General features: G+C 47.3%; 1 protein-coding gene and 1 long non-coding RNA gene across 2 annotated transcripts in view; one reads left to right on the top strand and one right to left on the bottom strand.

Annotated features, from left to right (window-relative positions):
- Positions 1 to 23336, bottom strand: part of LOC119396466 (sodium- and chloride-dependent GABA transporter 1) — a 46361-nt gene that overhangs the window by 17009 nt on the left and 6016 nt on the right. Inside the window, exon 2 of the mRNA XM_037663683.2 lies at positions 548 to 703. Within this exon, the coding sequence (XP_037519611.1) occupies positions 548 to 667 (120 nt within the window). The 5' untranslated portion in view covers positions 668 to 703. The remainder of the gene's footprint in view (positions 1 to 547; positions 704 to 23336) is intronic.
- LOC119396467 (uncharacterized) lies at positions 548 to 22410 on the top strand. The gene is made up of 2 exons (XR_005184445.2): positions 548 to 632; positions 22357 to 22410. It is a non-coding gene; the product is annotated as an uncharacterized LOC119396467 (long non-coding RNA).

Genomic DNA, 23336 nt, shown 5'->3' with positions numbered 1-23336 from the left:
TAGTCGAACGCCTTCAAAATCTACAACGTCACGGCGCTTGGTACGGGAATTTCAAACTGGCGTCGCCACCCACATTTTCTTTTTGCGCGTTTTCTCGCTTGCCAAGCGTCTTCTCGCGGCAATTTCGGTGATTTTGGAATTGTAAGAGAGCAATTAACTAATATAAGAAAAATCGTATTTTCTCTTCAGTGTTTCTTTAACTTTGCCAACTTGAAGTGGGTAGGCTCAGATCTGTAGTGTTCTTAACAAGCAATCTATAAGGTCTTTACACAGTGTAATGTACACAGAAATCAAGAAGGGAAATTAGAGAAAGAATAATACGCAACCATAACGTACGCAGCGTTTCAACATTTTGTTCATGTGCTCAAATATGGCCACTTTCGGTCATTTAATTGTCAGATGTCTTTCGGGACACAACGTTTGTTTCTCCGCGGAACACGTTGCTGCTTGTGCTGATGGTGCTGACGCAGTGTAAGTAATACGGCTGTGCTAGTCAATGTTTTTTTTTTGTGATTGTTCTATCTTTCAATAAGGTTCTGACTCTCACCTCTTTGCAGATAGGAACTGCCTGAGGCGCTGTGAAAGGAGATGCCTTTTCCCGGCATCCATTGCGGCCCCCCAGGAACGCCAGGGTAAACACATTCGGCCCCGACGTCTTCTTTTCCATGTTGCCAGCCTCTGGACGCAGCTAGTGTGCAGTGTTCTGTCAGGAAAAAAAAAAAAAGAAACGAAGTTTGTGTGAATGTTGAAAACAAACAAACAAAAAACAAACTAAAACCAGTTGATAATGTTTGGCACCCAAAGCATTAGCTTCCTTGACATCCGCTGTAACTGTCCTTGGTTGCACATTCGGCATTAAACTTTCCCTCGCCCCCCGATCCAATCCCCCTTGAACACATTCCTTCTCCGAAAGCACTTGAAGAAGAAACAGCTTGCTCTTTTACCAGAACACCCACTTGACAATGCGTCTAGAAATAGTGAGGGTAGCTAACGAACCTTTTATAATGAGAAATCGAGCAACAAATAATTAAAAAAAAATAACAGTGCCAGTATCTCCATCCAACTCGAGGCAAGGAGTACAGCATAATTATTTAAATGCTAAAGATATCATTTACAGTAAATGTCGGCTCATCAAATCTCAAAATGAGAATACCGCTAAAACATGAAAGATGAACGGGATGAACACGAAAGGCACGTTGTTTTCAACAATGTCGTCAGCCATAACACGGCTCTCCATCCTTGGTGCTTGACAGTTTTACCGCGCAGCCAGCGTCGAGGGGCGTGCTCTGACGCACCGAGAAATGTCGTTTCCCCTTTTCTCTCGCTTTTCCTTTTAGCGGCGACGATCGTTTTTTTTCTCCGTGTGGTACGTGGCACAGCGAAGGGACGAGAGAGACGCGGCAACGACGAGGGTCCGGCGTCATCCCTCCTTTCGCACAGCTTGAGCGACATTTTCTACCGCCGTTGCCACGGCAACAGTGACGCGCGTGTTTGCGCTCTTGCGCCGGCGAACTGCCGCGATGCCAAGGCCGCTCGCTGTCTGGACCGTCTGCCGCTTGTTTAATCTGAGTGCGCGCCTCTCTCCGTTCTCCTCAGCCACTCTCACCGTTCGCGAATTTATCCGCTTGGCGACGCATTCTATCGTTCTGCATCGGGAATTCGATTTCTTTCTTTCTTTCTTTCTTTCTTTCTTTCTTTCTTTCTTTCTTTCTTTCTTTCTTTCTTTCTTTTTCTTTCTTTCTTTCTTTCTTTCTTTCTTTCTTTTCCCTTTCTTTCTTTTGCTTTTTCTATCTATCTATCTATCTATCTATCTATCTATCTATCTATCTATCTATCTATCTATCTATCTATCTATCTATCTATCTATCTATCTATCTATCTATCTATCTATCTATCTATCTATCTATCTATCTATCTATCATGCGCTTCGCAAAAAGTTTTCACGTAGGAAGGAAGCAATCAAAACAAACATCAATACAACCAGCGAGCGAGCGCGCACACGCACACACACACACACACGTCTGCAGCACTAATTAAATACAGCGAGGGAGTGAGAGATATCCCGCCGTCAGGAGTATAAATCATGCGCAAAAGTAATAAAATCATACAGCGCTTCTAATTCGTCCTCATACGCTAATTTACCAGGAAACGCTGCTGCGCAGAAGCGAAGCGTGTTGTTTTGCTACCGCAGCTGTTCCAATAGCTCGACGAGTGCGCCATTGAAAAGAAGGACGCGGAAATAGATTTTCACGGACGCATAATCCTCAGCCCGGTCAGCTATGATTGCGCCGGCTGTCTCTTGGATTTGCGTACTTTCAGCATTCATGCAAATGATACCACCCGGCGGGCTGCGTTTGTTCGATTGCCTCGCTTCTTGCTTTCATCCAGTTTTTTGCGTTACTTCCGTTGTTTTTCTGATCAAATGTTTTTTTTTGCATTCTTTGCCTTAGTGCAATGTACTTAAGTTGTTGGTGAAGCCCTAGTTTAGGCTACATTGACTTTTTTTTTTTTTCCAGGCCTATGTGCGCCTTTTGACGCGCACTGCGTTTTTCGCTGCAGAGCGCCGAAGCAAAATAAAAAGCACGCTTTACAGGAAGGGAAGTAAAAGAAGTCGCGGAAACGGATTGGTCGTTCTTTAGGTCACTTAAACGGCGAGGAAACAATACCATTTCTACTACTGCAGACGGTAACGACTTAGTTGGCAGTTTAGAAAAGAAGACAATCAATAAAAAAGTGGTGAATTGAGAAAAAAAAACGATATAACTGTCAACGAACAAAACGGTATTCGCAGAATAACTTGATCAAGTCCGTGTAATGATCGCAAAATTAAATATTTAGTTCTTACTCTTAGCGCTCTTCCTAAGCACTGTAATTTATCATGATAAACAAGAAAGTATAGTCGCTAGCATCGGGAATGCGTAGCTCTAGAGAGAGGGAGGGGGAGAGAGAGAGAGCTTGGTATTTGTGTTGTCGGGCCTCCTACCAACGGCTGTCCGCTCGATCCAGTAAACTTCTTTATACTACTACAGCTTAGTTAAGGGCAATATATTAGTTAAGCCCAGTTAAGAAAAATAACACGCTCCTCGCCTTATTGGGCGATTTATATACTAACATTAATACAGATGCAATAAATTGGTGTTAAGGATGGATACTGCTCCAAAAATTAAGCCACTGTTATTATTGCCTTAATGACCGACTAATATCTGAGCAAGAGTCCTGCTTAGATGAATAGTTAATTACGGTGATACGTTAGTGGTTACCATGAACGTTACCAACAGAAATTTTACACAACAGCTGCTCTACAATCGCGAACTGTCGATTGCGAGTGTTCTACGCCTATGAAACATCTTTCGTTACATTAAGATTCGCGGTCATGTACATGCATTTTGATGACATCGAAAAAAATTATCCTACAGTAAGCTTAATCAAGCTGTGAGTGTTAACGCGAGGCCTCGGTGTTTTCTTGAATCGGTACTGGCGTGCTTCGCCAGACAACGCGAAACCTTCTTTTCTCGTGAGATGACCTTTTATACTCGGACAAACAGGTTGGTAATTCGGGCGCTATATTAAACATCGCGCGCGTGCGCACGAAAAGCTCCCGTTAGCTATACGGCAAATTCCATCCATAAGCGACGCTATACTGGGGCTAACTAATGAACTCCATAGGAAATTTCCAAGGGCATCGGTGGGGGAACAAAAAAAGAAAAAAAAAACCTTGAAGGAGTGAGAAAGTAGGGCAATGTTTGGCAATGCTCGGGGGACCACTGCGCCTCCTAGAAGGTCACGGGATTTAGTACGGGCAAGGTATTGATTGACCTGACCGGACCAAAACTTCCACTGACCTACATTTACGTGACGGCAGCGGCGAACGTTATACGCTTGCATCGACGGGCCGCTGGGATCGTGCCGAAACAGCATTTCGCACGCACATACACCAGCTGCGGGACACGCATCTTTCGACGAAGCACCGGCATGAGTCATCGGTCAGGTGAAAGCGTTTTGGCAGACAGCTGCCGGGTTCCGGGGGAAGCGAGTCAGCACGCCGGCGCTTTCAACGCTCGCTCACGAAGCACGTCGTCTTTGAAATTCCCGTTACTCGGGAAAAAAAGCGTGCGTGACGCGCACGTTCGAAGCCACGAAGTTGGCTGAGGAATGTCGAAGAGGTTTGGTTTTAGCTCGGAGCCTCACTCCGCGGCTTCCCAACAGAATTGAGAGACCGCCTGTGATACGCTGCATTGTGTACGTATGTGTTGTGAAATGTGTCTCTCCTCCTCTCTCTCATTTACTACCTTATTCTCCTCCCCATGTGTAGGGTATCAAACTAACGTAGTATAGTTAACCTCCCTGCCTTTCTTGTATTCCTTCTCTCTCTCTTCTCAACTGATTAGTTCAACTAATTAATTAACGGTGTAGACGTTCAAAGACCACGATATGATTATGGGGAACGCCGTAGTGAGGGACTCCGGATTAAATTCGACCACCTTGGGTTCTTTAACGTGCACCTAAATCTAAGCAATCGAGTGTTCTTTGCATTTCGTCCACAACGAAATGCTGCCGCCGTGGCCGGGAATTGAACCCGCGACCTCGAGCTGAGCAGAGCGACAACTTACGTGCTTAACCAAAACGGCGGGTGGCTCCTCTACTGAAATTCGCAGGAAGCGCCGATCGTGCTGTCGTACGGTAGTCATTGAAGCGCTTTCGAAGCTTGGCGCACGTAACAGAAATCTTTGATTCCGGTGACTTTCATTTTTTCGTCACTCTTTATTTCTTTTCCAAATTATGAAAAATTGCGTTTTCTTTAAACTGCGCTACAGTTACAAGGTACACTAGGTTAGAAAAGACGCTTCATTTTAATTTTTTACAACCCATTCCGCCTGTTCACCTTCTTTCCTGTCGTTTCAATAAATCCAGTTGGTAGTTTGCGCTCGTGGTGTCGTCCTCGTTCCGTGCGTCTTTCCTAACCTATAGTGTACCCTGCAACTGTAGCGCAGTTTAAGGAACACGCAGAAACAACTAGCCCAATACGTACCTCACCCTGGTGAGAAATTGCGACAAGACATGAGAAGAGTGCGAGAGAGCGAGATAGAGAAAGGGTTGCAGAAACCTCCATCTCGTACGAAACAGCGATAGTACCATGACAATGAGAAGCAGGTGAACAGCGAGTCGTGCCCAGTGCGACCGACAAACAGTCGACTGAAGCGAGGTCGTGGGCGAGGCACGAGCCAATGCTCGAGTCCCCCCGGTCTTCAGCCCAGCGACCGCGGGTTCGACACGCGCGGCGTCTCCAGCCAAGCCCGCCGCTCTACTTTTTTCGCGTTCCTCTTCGGATCTCGAGGCCGACGCCCGGACAGTGTTGCTAGAGTTACGCCCGCTCGGAGCCCGTCACCGCACGCAAACAGTCGCTTCGTGGGCTCGCGCCGCCACTTATTTGAAGCAGGCACGTTTGTTCTTACTTTCTTCCCCTTCTTCGTCTTCTTGTACCCTTTTTCTCACTCATCCCCTGTTTTGCCTTTCTTCTTTGACACTGACGCTGCGTGGCTGCCCTATGTTTAGCGTATAGCGTTCGTTGGCGTCACGCCGGCGTGCCAGCGTTACCGCGAGCCCCTGAAGCAGAGCCGCGTTCGCTTAACAGGCTCTCCGGCAACACACTGGCGCGCATACCCTTGCGAAGCCTGCGTGCCACTTGGCCTCGGGGGTGTGCGGCCTCGATGTGCCACGTGATACAGATGCAACTATGACGGAGGAGACGTAGTACGTCTTTTACGGCTGCCTGCGGGCGAAGGCGCTACATAAATCCGAGTCTATTTCGAAACTTTGCTCGCTGCAAGGTAATCGTGTGACTCGGAGCATCCCTCTTTAGAACAATGCGACATTGTACTGTAGAGTGAATGAAAGAGGCACACCTGCTCTCTTAACTACATACGATTTGCAAGCGGCCAATTAATTCGAGGGATAGGAGCCATCGAAGCAAACCGTCGATGTGAATATCTTGTCTCTATCTTATCTTGTGTGAATTTACTGCGTCTCGAGTGTTTGGGAAATTGACGTTTCTGCAACGCTATAGATACTGCGAAATAATTTAATTCTTGCCACTATTGTATATTAATTGCAAGTGATTATCCTGCATTTGGCTGCGAAGTGCTGCATAGGTGAACTATTTCACTTCGCCAGTCATCGTCTTTCATTCATTAGACACTTACACTTGCTGACTAATTGAGCGCACGTTCACGATAATGTCGCGTTAAGTTTTTTTACACTAAAAGACGGGAAGATATACTGCATGTCTTCCCGTCTAACACAGTGCTACTGTGTTTCTCGCGTCTTCCATTTTTTTTTTTTGTGTGTGTAAATGTCCCGACGAGAACAATCATGAAGGCTGGAAGTTACGTTAAGGAGAAGCTGGCACCATGCTGTAATTGTTACCAACATTTATGACCCAAAAGAAGTTTTAAAAAATTCAACTCAGCCATCAGATGCCGTCATTTTGAGTAGAACCTGTTTCCTCCAACAGGATTTATATATGTCTATGGTTGCCGTGGCAACAAGTCATATGAGACCGAGACAAGTCGTTTCAAATCGCTTTGGCTGTATTTCTCTACGTTTGTCCGAGCATTCCAGTAGGAAAATTGCCCTTGGAACTGAATGGAATCTTAAGGTTGGCAGGGAAACCGAATTTACTATGTACACGACATTGTGTGAGCAACAAGGCCTCTGCCCTGTCTTCCATGCCACTTGCGTAATGCACACATAGAAGGCCGGATAAACAGAAAAGAGGAGGCAAACGTCCGCACAGTTGATTTAATGGTGCCGTTGCGTCACACGCGTTGGCGACTGCGGGCCCACCTCTACCTCCGTGAACACATTGTCTCAGCGAAGCAGCCGTTAAAGAACGGTGCATCACGCGAGAAGTAGATACAGAATATTGAAAAAAAAGTAAAAAAAAAAAGAGGCACAATGGCGCCGTCCCGCCATGGCGTCTCCTTTTGTCTGACGTGAAACGGTGCGATACGATTCCGTTTTTGTGCACAGAAAGCATAGGGCTCCTTTCGATACTGCTATCTACCACCAACTTTACTCGTTACCTATTTACTCAGTGTACCGCACTCACTACCACGTGACGCTATCGTGACGCTATCGTGACGCGGTGATAACAGAGCGAGGTGACATTGCACGCAAGCTTTTCCAGTACACGACTGTGTTCGTGTACCGCAAGAGATACACAAGAGGAGTTGTTGAACGAAGGCGTATATCACGTATTATGACGTAGTAAACGACCGTTGTGCATTTTACGCTTAGTTCCGCAAGATGGAGGGCCCTTTTCAAATAACAGACCTTTAAGTGTTTGTTATCAATGGTCCCTAGTCCGGCGATCGAACCCGAGACCATCACCAGACAGGCTAAGAGTCGTATCCTAAGGGAGGTAGCCAGGAGGCCCGTAGGTGGTGCAGAAATGCCGAAACAATCCGCTTCATTTTCTTCTCCCCTTAGATACAACGCGTACGCGTTCTTTTATCCCAGGGGTGATGTTAGCATGTTTTCCAAGTTATAGGCGGTACACAAGCCAGCTCATGTGTACTGTCGAAACGGCTTCAAACCGCTTGCATATAACAATAACCTTCAAAATCTCGCCTCCATTCAAATCGATTTTATGGCGTTTGACTTCGCATTCCTTTCCGTCTTCGAGGCAAAAAAGGGCTCGCGCTGTGAAGAACGTCGAATATTTACCTCGTCCATTCCGTTGCCGAACCATGTGCAAGGCCAAACAAAAAAAACAAAAAGAAAATGAAGAAGCTTGTTTTGTGATAACATTCAGTATTACCGGGGTGGCTGTATCCTCCCACGTTCGACAGAAATAATGGCCTTACATTCATCAGTTCTGTTTCACATTTAAACAAACATAGGAGACAAACTCTTTCAAAAAGCGTTTTACCGTTTATGCGCGCATATTGCTTTCTTGTTTTTATTCTGTGCCAACTAGCTGAGTCAGATAACGACCGTTAGAAATAAACATCCGCGTCCGGGCGTTGCGCTCGGCCGTAGCAAAACAGCGTTCCATCGCCGGGCATATTTTCCTCTTCTTTTTTTTCCAATTCTCGGTGTTTTCCCATGCGGTAGACGCCACTCACCAGCGGCTTGCCGTTAAATAGGGAAAGAAAGTAGAAGCGGCTTTCGTTATGGTCGAGTTCTTTCGGCCGCAGTTTCACTTCTTTCGACAAAATGAAAACGCCAAGGCGGCAATGCGCAGATACGAGGGAGAGCTAGTTGTCACATGAGCACATGATAAGGCCAAGAAATTACCGAAGTCCAGCGCGGACCATGCAGGGAAACGGCGAACAAACAGATAACCTTCCACGGTTCTTGCACGGCACTGCGACTCCAAGACCTTATCCGAGACCGCACCTGAACTTGGTACAAGTTCGTCCAAGCGTCGATCCTTCTACCTAGCAAGGATGCATCAGCTAGAATCTGGATATACGGAAGGGAAAGCTGAACTGAAGAGAGAGATATATGAAAAAAAATAAAGGAAAGATAAGAGGAAGGGCAGAGCGCACGGAGCGAATCAGAGAAGCGTCTGAATGACTCCCCCACATCCCTGGAAGATCAGGAAACGATAAGACGTCACGAGTCTTGCTTGCCGGACGATAAAAAATACCCATAGGTATACACACACGCAGTGTAGTACAGTAAAACTGGCAAAGAGGGCGCGCCGTTGACCTTACTGCGGCTATGAACCAGAAGCAGGTTTAGTACCGGGAAACAAGCCCTTTTTTACAACCAAGCGCCGCGTTATCGCAGTCGCAAAAGATAGCGCTGTGTTTGTTACTTCCGCTAACTCAGCGTGATGAATGAGTGCACGGACACGATCAGACATGAACCGCGCGTGTAAGACCAGTAACTCTGGAGGCCTAGTTTGCCTGCATCACGCGACGCAGCTAGGTGTTTGCAATGCTAACAACTGAAACTAGAAAAAATGCGGAGCACACAACTTCGAAAAGAAGAGATTGGTGAAACTCGATATATCGGCATTTGTGGGCTTATGCCCAAAAACGGTGCATTCGGCGCGTCTTGGTAGCTACTGTAACCAGTAATAATCACTGCGATAGGACTGCAAGATGACATTCAGTGGTGACGTCATTGATCAGTGCGCCCTAATTGGTTTCAACTGAGCGTTACTGCATGATAGAACTATGGCAACTGGGCAACAACCCTTTCATAGAAGAGAAGACCTTGGAAACGAGGCTTCGTCCGTCGCCGATGTGCAACGCTACAAAGCCTTTGCTGTAGCGACGCTTGTATCGAATTGGGCGATTAACGCTTCTTGGCGCGCTTGTGTTTTGCTAAAGGCCGAACTTCTCTCTTCCTTGTAATCCCTCAGTCGTTTTCCCTTTCTCCAGTGCAGGGTAGCAAACCGACCCAGCTTGGCTAACCTGCCTGCCTCTAACAAGTAGCGCAAAAGACAAGTTCACAAGAAAGAACAGGAAGACTGGTTCTCGCGACCTTGTGTTTTTCGCTACTTGTTCACGTGTGAAGTAAAACTAGCGCAAATTTCAGTTCTTGTAACCTCTTTGCCTTTCCCATATGACGTATCTCTTTCTTCCTCTCTCTACATTCATGCGAACTACGCGAAGAAAGTAGTTCACTTCGGTTCTAGGAAGAACGTCGTTCCGATGACGGACGTTCGTATCTCCACAGCACAGGAACCAGTCATGGATGCAGCTCCGTACACGCTGCTCTACACCGCATATGTTCCGTAAGGTTATGCCTTCTCAGGTATAAGGAAGCCGTGGGTGCACGCCCTGTTAGAACGAGACGCGATAACCAACATCCGCGTGTGAGGGTATTTTGCCTTTCTCTCTCCCTTCCTCTCCAGTCGGTCTGAAAAAGCCTCGCCCATGTTTTCTCCTCAGAGGATGAGCGTTCGATAGGCAGGCTGGGTCACGCGGGGATTTTCCACCGACCGTCTCCCGCGGTATACGTTCCTATTGATCGCGCGGTATGGGTGCTGCGGCCACGACGGGGGTGGAGGGGGTGGGAGGGCAACCCGTCAATGTACTGCTCCCACATTCTCCAACCGTTCGCGTCGACCTTGCACGTACTGCATAAATGCCTCGGAAGCCACCCATACACGCACACACACACCACGTAGGGCTAGACCAGACAAACAGCTCTCTTGTTTTGCTTTCGGGGCACTGTCAGCGGGAGGGTCCAGGACTAAGCATTGCATAACTTAGGAAAGTTCCCCGCACCATGGAAGTACGCGAGCGCTAAAATCTGACACCCCCCCCCCCCCTCGCCCCCGCAACCCCACCACTTGCAGTTACGTAAACAAAATCCCACGCGAAACTTTGCGAGGAGACAATGTGTGTGGCATTTTGAGCATTCAACGACGAACAATGCGTGTGAGCGTCATTTCGCAGCCCAATGACGTCAGGGAGAGGATTACTGGCGTTGCTTTATCGAGCGCTGGAAGGCGTGCAGTTTAGGAGAGATTGCCGAGCGAAATGTTGCCAAGGTAACTGGTTGATTTTAGTAAGGTCCGTTTTCGTATCGAAACCAGCGCAAACGACCTACGCGGCAATGAACAGGGCCCGATTGATTGTGTCACATTCTCATTGTGCCTGCTACGCTGTTATCAGTGTGAAATGTTGCTGCCGCTTTTGATAGTAAGTCTGCCGGATGACGCTGACTACCAAGTTAACCTAAGCTTACAAATACGGCAGAAACAGATGTTTTGAGTAAGAGGAGATTGTGAGAGGGATATCCAGTGGGCCTATGTTTGCATAGGTTTCTGCGAAGTTAAAGAGGTGACCTTTGCTAAGTATGGATGGTTAGAGACGCTGGTGAGAGAGAGAAAATGACAGACATGGAGATGAACCAGACGCAACGTCCGGTTTGCTACCCTGCACTGGGGAAAGGGATAAAGGGGCGAAAATAGAGATATAGTAAAAGATAGAGATAGAATCACGCGCAAACTTAGGGGAGCACGTCAACTCTACAGGGACCTGTCCAAGTCTTTTTAGGGGAGCACGTCAACTCTACAGGGACCTGTCCAAGTCTTTAAGTACACTTAAAGTTTGCCCCTCCCACGGGAGGGTCACGGTAGACTCTCCGTAAGCATCTATTCAGTATATACTACTGTATCTAGCAATCTCAAGAGGACCACTGAAATGTAACTTGTAAATGGCCTTTGAACCGATATATTTTAGAAGCTAAGTATAGCACAAGAAACTTAGAGCCCGCACTTGTCTTTACGAGGCATCACGACACACCACTGAGCGTTATTGCTTCAGATGACAATAAAACTGCGGGGACAACGGGGGACGAAGGTTAACAATGTCGCCCACGGGCTGCAAGCGTGACTGGCGATCGGGGGGATTTCCTTGCCCTTGATGGCTCCTCGTCTCCGAGGAGTCAGCGGCGCGGTTACGAAAGCCTTAGACGGCTTGGCCCAGCCGCGGCCGAAGGAATAAGCGAGACGTAACACATATCGTTGTCCACCGAAGAAAGCGAAGACAAGGGCAGGAGGAGGTTCGTTGGCCTCAGAAAACCGCTACGCGAACGAGCGCTCGGAACGATCCAGCGTTGCCGGGCTGATGCTCAGCAATCAGAAACGAAGAGCACCGTGCGCTTCCTCTCTGCAAACCCCAAGGCCTCCTCCAATCAGCGAGCCGGCATTTCGAAACTGATAGACGGGCCACGGGCTGAGCGTCTGTGCTTCTCCATCCGGGAAAGGGTGAGGAAAGCGACCTTGACATTACTTACAAGGTCGCCGACGCTCTAACCTGGTCGCGCACCGAATCACTTTTAATCAGAAGATGCAGCCCAATGATAAAGGATGCTCTATATCGAGAAACAGCTGAAGAACTTCACCAGCGAACGATCTCGCGTCTTTCGATTCGCTAATCAGAGGGGGGAGGGGGAGGGGCAGTGGTTATGGGAAAACGAGAGGTGGGGCTGTTTTCTGCAGCCCGTAAGAGTGCACAGATAAGAGACACAAGAAAAAGAGTAGGGGAATAAAATAAATGACGAGAAATGAGATAGGGAAGTTAAATCAGCGTGCGGAGCGGGCGTCCGCCCGTGTGCCACCTACACTGACCATGCGCCGAAGTCTCGTCTGTCGTGCTATCATTTGCTGAATAAAAGTTCACTATTGATTACTTAATTCCGAACTTCAGGCGAGACGTCACTGTACGTTTATTTCGTTATGCGTGTAACATACTTAGAGGTGCTGTGCTCTTTTCTTTTTCTTTTTCTTTTTTCAGACGCCAAAGAAGAGGATGTAGACGGGGAGCTTCTATCACGGGCCGTGCTTCTATGTAGCCACGATTATCTTCATAAATGCGTTCAGTATGTTAATGGCTTCATGGCGTCGCGTTAATGAAAAACAAGGTTTACAGTTTAAAAAACGTATGTTTGTCGCTGACGCATCGCAGGATACTGTGCGATGAACCGAGCTACGCAAAGCGCGCAAAACATCCCTTTTCTATGCGGCATTTGAGTAAACTACAGCTCTGAGTGAATATATCGACGTCAACACGATTACCTCTCGCAAGTCGGTATATGCACGAGCGCTATTAAAATTCTTAAAAGTACTGAAAAATAAACAAGTATTGGTAATAGAATGTTCTAAACTGGCTAAAGAAAGATTGAAATGGTGAAGCAACGAAGAACTCGTTAAGCTCTGCACACAATATGCCTGTCGTTTCACCCGACGATGCGTAGTTGTTGTTCAGCCGGGACGGCTCCCATGAATGTGTTTCACCTGTCACAGCACGTGCCTAATTGTCATGTTAATTGCATGCGCCGCACGTTCCTAGCCGGCAGGCTAAATTGAGTTGCGTTACGCACACTCGATGCTAAGTAGGCGAAGCGCCAGTCTTTCGTGCAGTGCAGAATAGCAATAAAAGCTGTGTACGCAGGTTGATTCTAGCAAGATTCCTCATTTTCTGTAAACACACGCACACACAAACAATATTCAATGTTTCAGTTAGGTACAAACGTGAACACATGAAGTAGAAGCGGGAGTTAGCAATACAATAGTCAAATAATGGCGTCGCTGGCGTCCAGGAATGGGGAACAACAAAGATCGACTGACCAGCGATTTAACTTCTCGTATTTACGACCTTTGTACGCTGCAAGTGGCATTATCAATCTTGATTCTGTAAGCCTACGACAGCACACAATCGAGAGATTATAGCAGCTACGCAAAATGCAAAAGAAACGTATCTAAAGAAACGTGTCAATACTGAAATCCCCAATCTGCTGGAGCTCCACACAACACGCCGCTTGTTTTGCCGTCGTTAAGGCGGTTTCTGTGTACGCTCTACAAAGCTTGGATTCCCGCGAATCCCTGGTTTATCCTGGGCACATTCCCGATACCGTGCGCGTTGTTATTGTAGCCGTCGCCCAGACGACAAAAATAAGTAGCCAGTCGGCCACAGGGAATCCGGAAGTGTTTACCGCAAGGGGTATTAGTGACCGGTATATATAACATCTCGGAGGCCCTTGCGCGCACATGACTTTGCCGAGAGAAATACAGCTAATGAGGGGACGACGCAACAGGCCGTCTCGCTGCCTGTAAACAGATTACGGAAACTGAACAAAGCACGTGTGAGGAGGAAGGGATGTAACGCAACGAAAAGAAAAATATCGAATAAAAAAAAAAAACTTTACAATGGCAACTATCGTGTAGGAGAAGAGGGGTAGCCGGAGTGCACACATAAGCACCAGCCTCCCATTAAACACTTTATTTTTTAAAACAGGATCTCAGAGGCCGCGTAGAAAGAAGCGCGTGGTTGAGATCTGCTCCGCCAGATGCCGCAACGATCCCAGCTGTTCACAATATTTCAATGAGCCAATATATGCATCCAATATAACGCTTAGCTCGAACCGCAACCATCGATTTTGTACCAGTTTTTTTATAAGACTTTTTTCTCAATATTCGGAAAACCGGAAGTAAGCGCTCGGCCGGAAGTGCTCAGAAGAGAAGCGAGAAAGTCACTCGGTGCTCGTGCCATTAAAAAAGTTGACAACTCAATCGCTAAAGCGGTAATAAACGAAGCTAATATTGCCGCTACAACATTAAAGAGTGAACATCAGCCGACATTTAGCCGACGTTTACAACGTTACCCAGTGTTGATAGTATGCGGGTAAATGCGGCAGTTGACTTCGGGGGGAAGTTATCACTATGGGACGTCATCCTGCACTTTGACAGACACTGGGTGGGAGAAACCTGGAAGGACCTCGTCTTCATTGAAAAATAAAAGCACTTCTTACTATTACGGAATACTCGAAGCACGCAACATGGTGAGGCCCGGTTCCTCACTGTCACGTTGCCAGTCGCAGACGTGCGCCGCATCTTCTTCAGATGGCAAAAAAAAAAAAAAGAAGCGGCAGGTATGTTTACCGAACAAAGACACTTGTCATTACGTAATGGGACCTTTCCATGTCGCCGGGTTGGGTGTTAATTAGTCCCTATAGGCATCGCGGAAGCATGTAGTAGCGTTGAGCGTCTGGAGCATCTATTAACCATCTCGTATGGTACAGGAGGCGCGCTCAATCAAAAGAAGATGCCATCAAGCGCCGCGGGCGGCCCTCTGTAGGTGTAATTGCACGTCCCGGAAATGCATTGCCTAACGGTCAGCGCCAGTTGTGTTCTGTGCTTGTCACTGACTTAGTTATGAGATCTCAATATCAGACTGGCCCGCGTGTGAGAGAAAGAAACGGAAAAACGTGTGCGACTTTCCGAAGGATATATGTCATTTCCACATAGAGTGCACCTCTGCTCCCTTTACCTCTTACACAGTGGAAAATAGCCACCCGGGCTCAGCCTTGGTTAACATCCATGCCTCCGATTTACTAGCTTTTAAGGTACGTTATTTCAGTACCATTCCTTTTCTTTCTTCCTCCTAAAACCAAGGACCTCCATGCCTGCGTTGAGCACATCGTCATTATCTGTGTGCGAGATATCCTTGCGCAAACTCCTTTTGTTAAGTGCGTGCCATGGCAGCGGGTATAACCTTTTCGAGAAGATCTGTTCCTAATAACTTTCAGAAGATAACTTCGAATGTTAACATGGCCACGTTAGTGGTAACATGCGTACATCGGTTTCGTATTGCGCCTTAGATCTTTAGTAGCATGCTACGTCCACAGGTAAGCAAACTTCTTTGTTACGAAAGAGAGTTTTAGCTTTAAGACAGGTGATACAAATGATACCTGAAACCCAAAACGGTGCGGCCCGCAACACAGTATGCGGGCGATAATGATGACAATCAGCATCATCATCATAATACTGGGACCTTTACCTACAACGGGGATTGACCAAGAAGTCGGTTCAATATTTTCGATGTCCAGCGCGGCAGCGCCTCTCCTGTGCATTTCGTGCGCTCAAACTACATTTCATAATGGCATAGTAACCATTTGACTGAGCTTGCAGTGACGGAAACTCCTCTACGACTAAGTTAAAGATACTATTTAACATTTTCCTTTTTTTCGGTATGTGCCAACAGTAGCGCCGGGAAGCCATGATGTAACCGGGTGCGCAAGCCATGATCAATCAAGAGACCTTGCTGTATAGGAGAGGAAAGGAAATGGAGGGTGCGATCCAGGGTCGGGCAGCCCTTGATCAGCGCTGGCGTTCAGACTGCGCTTGTGCCTACTGCACATCACGGTCCACCACCGGGAAAGGTCTGGCTGTTTCGTAACGCGCTTCGAGGTGCGTCTGCCCTGTCGCGTCAGCTCCATTTTGATCGAGAAAATCCGCAGAAGGACGGTCTGCATAGAGAAGTCGGCCACGCCTGCCTACCGCGCACTAACTAGAGCGTGAAAGTGAGCCGATTGGAAGTTAGCGAAGCGGCCTCGCTGTCTACGCTGGTTCAATTACATCGCGACAGACGCATAGAGGCACCCGCTGTTATGCACATGCCTACTGTAAGGTGACTTGCGCAATCTCACATGCTGACCTTGCTCACTGTTACGTACCGTTGCGCGCGCGTCGCAGCTGTCTGACGACCATTCGGGGCTGTATAGTATGGGGGTCAAGTTAATGCACGTGCGGTGGCCGCTTCTGTTGTTGAGATTGAAGAAAAGAGTGGAGTTGGCCAGGTCATGCAGTGCTCGTAGAAGATAAGCGTGTTGACAAAACGTGTACTCTACGCATCGCTTCAGTGGACGATGATAACAGCGGCACTCAGCGGCTATCGAAAAGTCGCACGTCCTAACGTGTGGTCGTGATGGGAGGACTTTGGCAAAAAAGCATTACTGGGGACCTGGGAGTAAGCGATATTGTTGCGTGTGGCTTTCGCTAGCCGAAAGCCCGAAAGAATCCATGCTGTAATAATTGTCTGTTCAAGGTCTGCTACAATCAATCAATCAATCAATCAATCAATCAATCAATCAATCAATCAATCAATCAATCAATCAATCAATCAATCAATCAATCAATCAATCAATCAATCGATCGATCAATCAATCAATCAATCAACGTGTCCAGGAAGAACTCTAACGTCTAGGTGCTAACACACGCAAAAAGAAAAAAAAAAACGCCAGGCCTGCGCTGAAACCGCAGCACAGTCACAGCGAAAGCTGGAAGAGCGTCGTTTCTAGAGCCCGTTAAGCTCTCTTGAGGCTACAATACAAGTACACTAGAAAGGTACCCACTACGCCATAAATCAATTATTGTGAAGTTGGGAAGCACCTCTTAAGCCATTATTCGTCATTCTGCGGAGAAGCGAGGCACCAGCTACACGTCTGTAAGGCATTATGTGCAAAGAACTTTACTGAGACCCCGAGGAAATGGATCGTGCGCTTATGGGCTTCCTTGGCAACCAATACAAGTGCACTTCCGAGGAACCCACTGCGCTATAAATCATTGTAATTTTACTGAGACACCGAGGAAGTGGATCATGCGCTTATGGGCTTCCTTGGCAACCAATACAAGTGCACTTGCGAGGAACCCACTACGCTATAAATCATTGTAATTTTTGAGAAGTAGGGCAGCAGGCACTGTGCCATTTTTCGTCATTCTACGGAGAGCGTTGGTACCGGCTAAACGCATGTAAGGCATTATGCGCACTTTGTTGATGCTGTGCCTCATGACGATGAAGAATTATGGCAGAGTCCTTTGTAATGGGTTGGAAGCATTCAACAACCTACTCGTTGCACAATTCGCATTGTGTGACGCCTGCTTACAGAATTCGCATTGTGCGACACTTGGTGCTTATCTTACTCTTCTACCACGCTATATTGCATATGCTAATGTGGTTCCTTCCCGACATGAAGCCTGTATAGGACCTTTTTGCAAAGCAGTTTCAAGCACCGGCATGGCTCAGAGGTTGAATACTGGGCTCCCACGCAGAGGGCCCAGGTTCGAACCTCGTTCCATCCTGGAATTTTTTCTTATTTAGTTTTTTTTCTTATTTCGAGCGATACTGGTTACGGACACCGGCGGCGGCGGCGGCGGCAGCGGCGGCGGCAGCGGCGGCGGCAGCGGCGGCGGCGGCGGCGGCGGCGGCGGCGGACAACTACGGCGCCAAAAACGGCCGGTGAAATGATCTCATAACAGCTTTCGCTGTAAAATTGTATTTCCGGTCACGAGAAAACAGTGTTGCCTATCGTAGTGACCTAGGTACTATGATAAAGGCTATGCATACTATAATTATATTATTCATTGCGTCATCGGAATTGCGCGATTCAAGTAAAAGAAAGCTCTGTCTACCTGTCCAAAGATCAAGCAAAACGAGCTATTTTGCGCAACACGCTCTTAAGACTTGGAGACGGCTTTTCTGTATCGCCTGCGTGTAAAACACGAAGCCGATATGCTGCGAAGAATCGCTGCGCTAAACAAAAGGTCCGCATGGTGAAATATATTGCACAGTGAATATCACTGCTAGACTGCGGTCATTGCGGTTTCTGTAAGCTTAGGCGTTCCGTCGGGAAATAACACTCGCAGAAATATCCCTCCGGAGCAGCGCGGTAACATAATAACATTCAGTGATGAGAAGCAACTCGTCCTCTCTGCGCAGTAAGTGGTGAAACGGGAGATTTAGTTTCAGGAGCTCCCGTCTGGGGCCTTAATATAAATGTAAGATCTGAGTTCTGCTGCAGTAGAAGCTCTTGCTTGTAATAATAAACAAGCTGCCTTGGAAAGTGGTATTAGGTAACTCGTAGCACGGAATATATACAGTGCACAGAAAATGAGCGATGCACGTCCCTTCCCCCCGTCCCCGCGCCATCCCTCAACATACACGTTTACAAATAGAGGTTAAACAAACACAACAAAGAACGCTTTCCTTTATGACAGTACTTTACGCTTAGTGTAGGCAACCTCCACGTGCGAGGTTGTTGAGGTTGACTAATACGGCGAAGCATTCGGAGTGCCCTCCTCGTTAGATACTCAAACCTAGCTTATGAAACACAGCGGTGCGCGACATGTCCCAGCAGAGTCGAGCTATGTTTGGATTACGAGTCATAAGAGGGCCCATTGCACGGAACTGCCGCAATGAGGGCCCATTCCGCAGCTCTTATCACCGTGCGATGGCGTCTGATGTTTAAGGACACGCTCCTCTTGCGCCTCTACTATGAGCCCCTGGCGTCGCCCTAAAGGATGACCCTCATTATGTAGTGGCTCCCTTAGCTACCCTACCATAACACGAGCAGTCATATGACTTTGTTCAAAACAGAATGTTATATCTTCCCGCGCAAGCGTCTAGACTGCTTCTTCCAGGAACTACAGGAAGGAGAAAAAAAGTGGTACGTCAGGGGGCGTTATCTCCGCGTTCAAACAAGAGATAACTCCCAAGAAAGGCCAGCGGCTGACCCGTACAGACGCCAAAATGTACCTGGGTTGGAGTAACCCTTGTTGTGTTTGCGAAGTGGACGCGATAAAAGGAGAGAAAAAGATGCACGAAGCGGGGGCGAAACACTTCACCTTCGCTTCCCCGCACGGCAGCTGATTGCAGAGGTGAAGCGATAGCGGGAGACGACTCCAGCAGCTGCGGCGTGCTGCCCGGATGGCTTCTTTCCGGATAAATCCGCCTGCCAGGTGCACGACTCGGATTGGAAGGGTCAAGCTTCCAGGAGTAGTCAGTCGCAGATCCAAAGCCCCTCTCTGAGATGTTTGGCTTTTCGGTCCTACACGCAGGGAGAGTGTCGAATGCGACAGCGCATGGTGCGGGCCTGAGGTTATAACAGCTGTCGCCGCCTCCTCGCATGCCGAACGAACGAGATAGATTACGAGTGTACCACTCTACCGAAGATGTATTGCGTCTGGACGATTCCACGGCCGTCTGGTGCAGCACTGAGCGCTTCCGTTGGCTGCATTCCAGAGGAAGAAGGCGGGAGTGGGGAGTGTCATTGGTTACGAATTGGTGACGCAGCGGCGAGCACCCCATCTCTCGAGAGCGGTCGCCCATGACACGTGCTTGAGTGGACAAGTGTCGAAAGCGGCGCGATCGCCCCTATCTCGATGGGGTTCCACCGTAAACATTGCGCGGACGGAAGGCGTGATCGGTACGTGCAGAGGGCGATCTTTTTGCCCTTGCCGCATGTCCCGACTTGGGAACCAAAAAAGCGAGCGCACAAACAAGAGGGAAACAAAAAAGATTCGGCGAAGCGCGAGGGCTTGCCAGACCGCCGATAGCGTTGGGTCTTCTTTTCCTAGTTTCGTTCTTTCCTCCTTTTCACGACTATCTCTTTCTCCCTTCTAATACCTCTCATACGTGAAGCCCTTGACCCGTTTCCGAACGTAAGATTGTTGCTCTTTTGAAGCTGCTCAAGCTTTTAAAATAGGATACCCAGATTCGCACAACTTTTGTTACGTAAGCGCAGCTAGCGTTTACACCCTCCTTTTCCCCTTCCAAATTATAGGGTAGAAAATCGGCGACTTTTTCTGGTTAACCTCTGTGCATTTCCTTTCTCTCTCACTCGCCTGCGCTTTCTGTTATGCAGTCTACTGAATTTTTATGACCGGCCGGTAATATCGCAGTGCTGAGTCAAAGGAGCCCTCTTGAGAAATAGGAATATTGCGTGTCTTGCTCATAGATTGGTTGAAGAAAACGCGACGTGCCCGGCCTGGACTTCAGTGGACACGCAATCGCGATTTCGCACGTGCGTCCACAAGCAGTAACTCCACCGGCCCGACGATTTCGCAAGCGTAGATACACACTAACTACATTTGCTTCGTTTCTTTGAAATTCTGATCTGCAGTGCTGCTGCATTCACCGAATGAGTCTATTACTTACGGTTTTGGTTTAGCCCGAAACATGGGCTATACCATCATGTTAATCCCGACTAACATCAACTCATGTTAATTCGTTTTTCAATGTTACTACGCCGGCTAATAAGGAAATCGTGAGAGTGAGGGCTGAAGTCTAGGCGCATAGCATACCATATGTTGCATTGCGCAACACTGACGGGATGCACAGGATATAAACACCCAACGAAGCGCGTGTTGTTTATCCCTGCGTGTCCTATCAACAATGCGCGATCCAACATGTAGTATTGTGTGAGCATCCTGAACAATAATTGACAGCCGTTGCAAACACTAGATCGATATATGATTGCAAGTCATTGCATAAGACGTTGACGAGGAAACAAAGAGGGCCGAAGTCTCTGCCCTCACTCACGTGAGTTAGTCGCGAGTGTCTACTCGAAGATAACGCGAAAAAAACAGTGACGTTGGTGATAAGCCACTGCGCCAACGATGGGTGACGCATGGTCGTTGTTGTTGCGTGACTATGCGGAATCAACACCGTTCAGATAATGGTCTTGAGGATGCAGCTAAGTCATCGAGAAAACACGACGTACCTTGCGGAAGTCACCAGGAGGAGAAAAAAAAAATGAGGCCAACGAGACAGCGGACGATGTCTTTCGAGCAATCGCATGCGCCGATAAGTTATCGTTGGTGTTAATTTTAAGCTTATTCCCCATCAACGCAAGCGCACTATCGCGAGACCACGAATTAAAATGAATAGGATACGAATACGGTGTCCAGACGTGCTCCATGTCTGATTCATAGAGGAATAATTATGCTGAAAAATTAATTAATCGGATGATCGAATTCATAATGAGTAGCCAAGGATTCTGCCAAGTGCTCCACTACTGCGGGAAAAGCATGAGCTGCTATCACTTATTACCCCGACTTGTGCAAGTTGCAAGCGTTATTTTTGTTCCTGTTTAAGCGTCCGCCTCTATATAGAGCGCGCAAAAGTTCCGAGATTGAAATATCGCGTGTAATAGGAGATGATATCAACAAATGAAGTTGCAGCTTGCGGACAGTGTAGCTGCGAGATAAGATAGTGCGCTTATCGTACGAAAGATTCTGACGTTCAAGTCAGGCCTCTGTGATGAACATTGCGCAATTCGTTTATCTCAAGAGAGAGCTACGTGAATTATGTATGTATGTATGTATGTATGTATGTATGTATGTATGTATGTATGTATGTATGTATGTATGTATGTATGTATGTATGTATGTATGTATGTATGTGTGTGTGTATGTATGTATGCATGCATGTATGTATGTATGTATGTATGTATGTATGTATGTATGTATGTATGTATGTATGTATGTATGTATGTATGTATGTATGTATGTATGTATGTATGTATGTATGTATGCATGCATGCATGCATGTATGTATGTATGTATGTATGTATGTATGTATGTATGTATGTATGTATGTATGTATGTATGTATGTATGTATGTATGTATGTATGTATGTATGTACCGTTATTTCCAATTAGTGCCACAGTACAGATCGCAGGGAATCGCAGGCCGGCCAAACCCTCAAGGGCTTGAAAAGCTACGCTTGGCATCCTCATTGAAAGCTACTTCATGTAGTAGCTGACATCAAAAAATTATTTTAATACGCTCTAAAGTATCCAGATCTGCCTATCATCGTCTACAAAATCAATAATTATCACCTTATCAGTCAAGCAGCGTACACCTGTACGTGAGAACGGAACCCGACACAACATTCAACGTCATGATGAAATGCTAGGCCAAAATTTAGTCCAGGAAATGTTTAGAACAAGGGGGTTGGACTGCTTTACAAGCTGAAGAACTTTTTTAGCACTACTTCACTCGCAGTTGACATCGGCTTGAACTGACGCCAAGGCGCGCGGTCCGACATGTTTATCTTAGCCATGCCTCATAACAGTAGCTAACAGAACGCGTGCGCTTCGCACCTGCCTTATTCTAAGTAGGTCAGAAGCTGCGCACTACACTGGGAGTATTGTCCTGTCATCACTCGCTCCTGCAGCGTGCAGGGCAGTACTACCTGCTCGTATCAGCCTCTTATAAGTGTCCTCAAGCAAATGACCGTGAACTTCTTTTTAAATTTCGCGCCACGCAGGTTCTTCTGGGCCACTGAGCTTCCGGACTGTGACGTCATCGAGAAGGAAGTCGTTACCTTTGGAAACCATGCCTTGTACTAGTAAAAAAAATATCCCTCTGAGCGTTGCTTCTGCCCCTCAATCAAAATGGAAATGTTGACGCTCATCCAAGGGCTGTACGAGCCCTAAACGTATTTACATATGTGTATTGCGTATCCGTGCATATTTACCTGGAGTAACAACTCATTTCTCTCAGTTGTCGTGACATCACCGAGTCGATGTCGTACAAAACTTTACGCACCGCACTTGGTTGTGTTTCATTTAAAAGGCTACCTCAGGAAAGCTTTGCTTCACACAGATTCCGAATTACGCATTGTATCTGCATTTCTGAATTTTTTTAATGAAACCTAGTATCTGCATCCGGGCTACTCCAGTCAGGGGCGTAGCCAGAAGTTTTTTTTCGGGGGGGGGGGGGGTTCAGCCATACTTTATGTATGTTCGTGCGTGCGTTTGTATGTGCGCGTGTATATATACGCAAGCAAAAGTGAAAAATTCCGGGGGGGGGGGGGGGTTGAGACCCCAACCCCCCCCCCCCTGGCTCCACCCCTGACTCCAGTCCACTGAATGCACAGAAACGCTATAAATGTTAAAGCAAATAGGTAAATAAAATCGGAAACGAGAAATAAATTAAAAATGACGGTGGGCGGAAATACAGATGAAATAAAGATGACATGGTTGATATACACAACCTGAAGATTGTGAGAGTTTAGAATCTTTTACGAGAGGAATGACTCAGCACTCTCGTTTTTGTCCCTTCCCATCTTTTCAGAGCTTTCTTTCTTTCCCCTGTGCTTCACTGACACAGTTGGCAGGTGCCACGTGACACGAAAGACAAAAGGACAGATCACTGAGCGCTCAGTCGACAGTCCAGCAGTCGTTCCAGCTCTCGTCTCACGACCCGGGTTCGATTCCTGACACTGCAGACGCGTTATCGCAGCAT

Source organism: Rhipicephalus sanguineus, chromosome 6 (genome assembly GCF_013339695.2).
Source record: "Rhipicephalus sanguineus isolate Rsan-2018 chromosome 6, BIME_Rsan_1.4, whole genome shotgun sequence".
NCBI classification, from domain to species: Eukaryota; Metazoa; Arthropoda; class Arachnida; order Ixodida; family Ixodidae; genus Rhipicephalus; species Rhipicephalus sanguineus.
The sequence above is the reverse complement of the archived record's forward strand: the minus strand, read 5'-3'. Positions and strand labels throughout refer to the sequence as shown.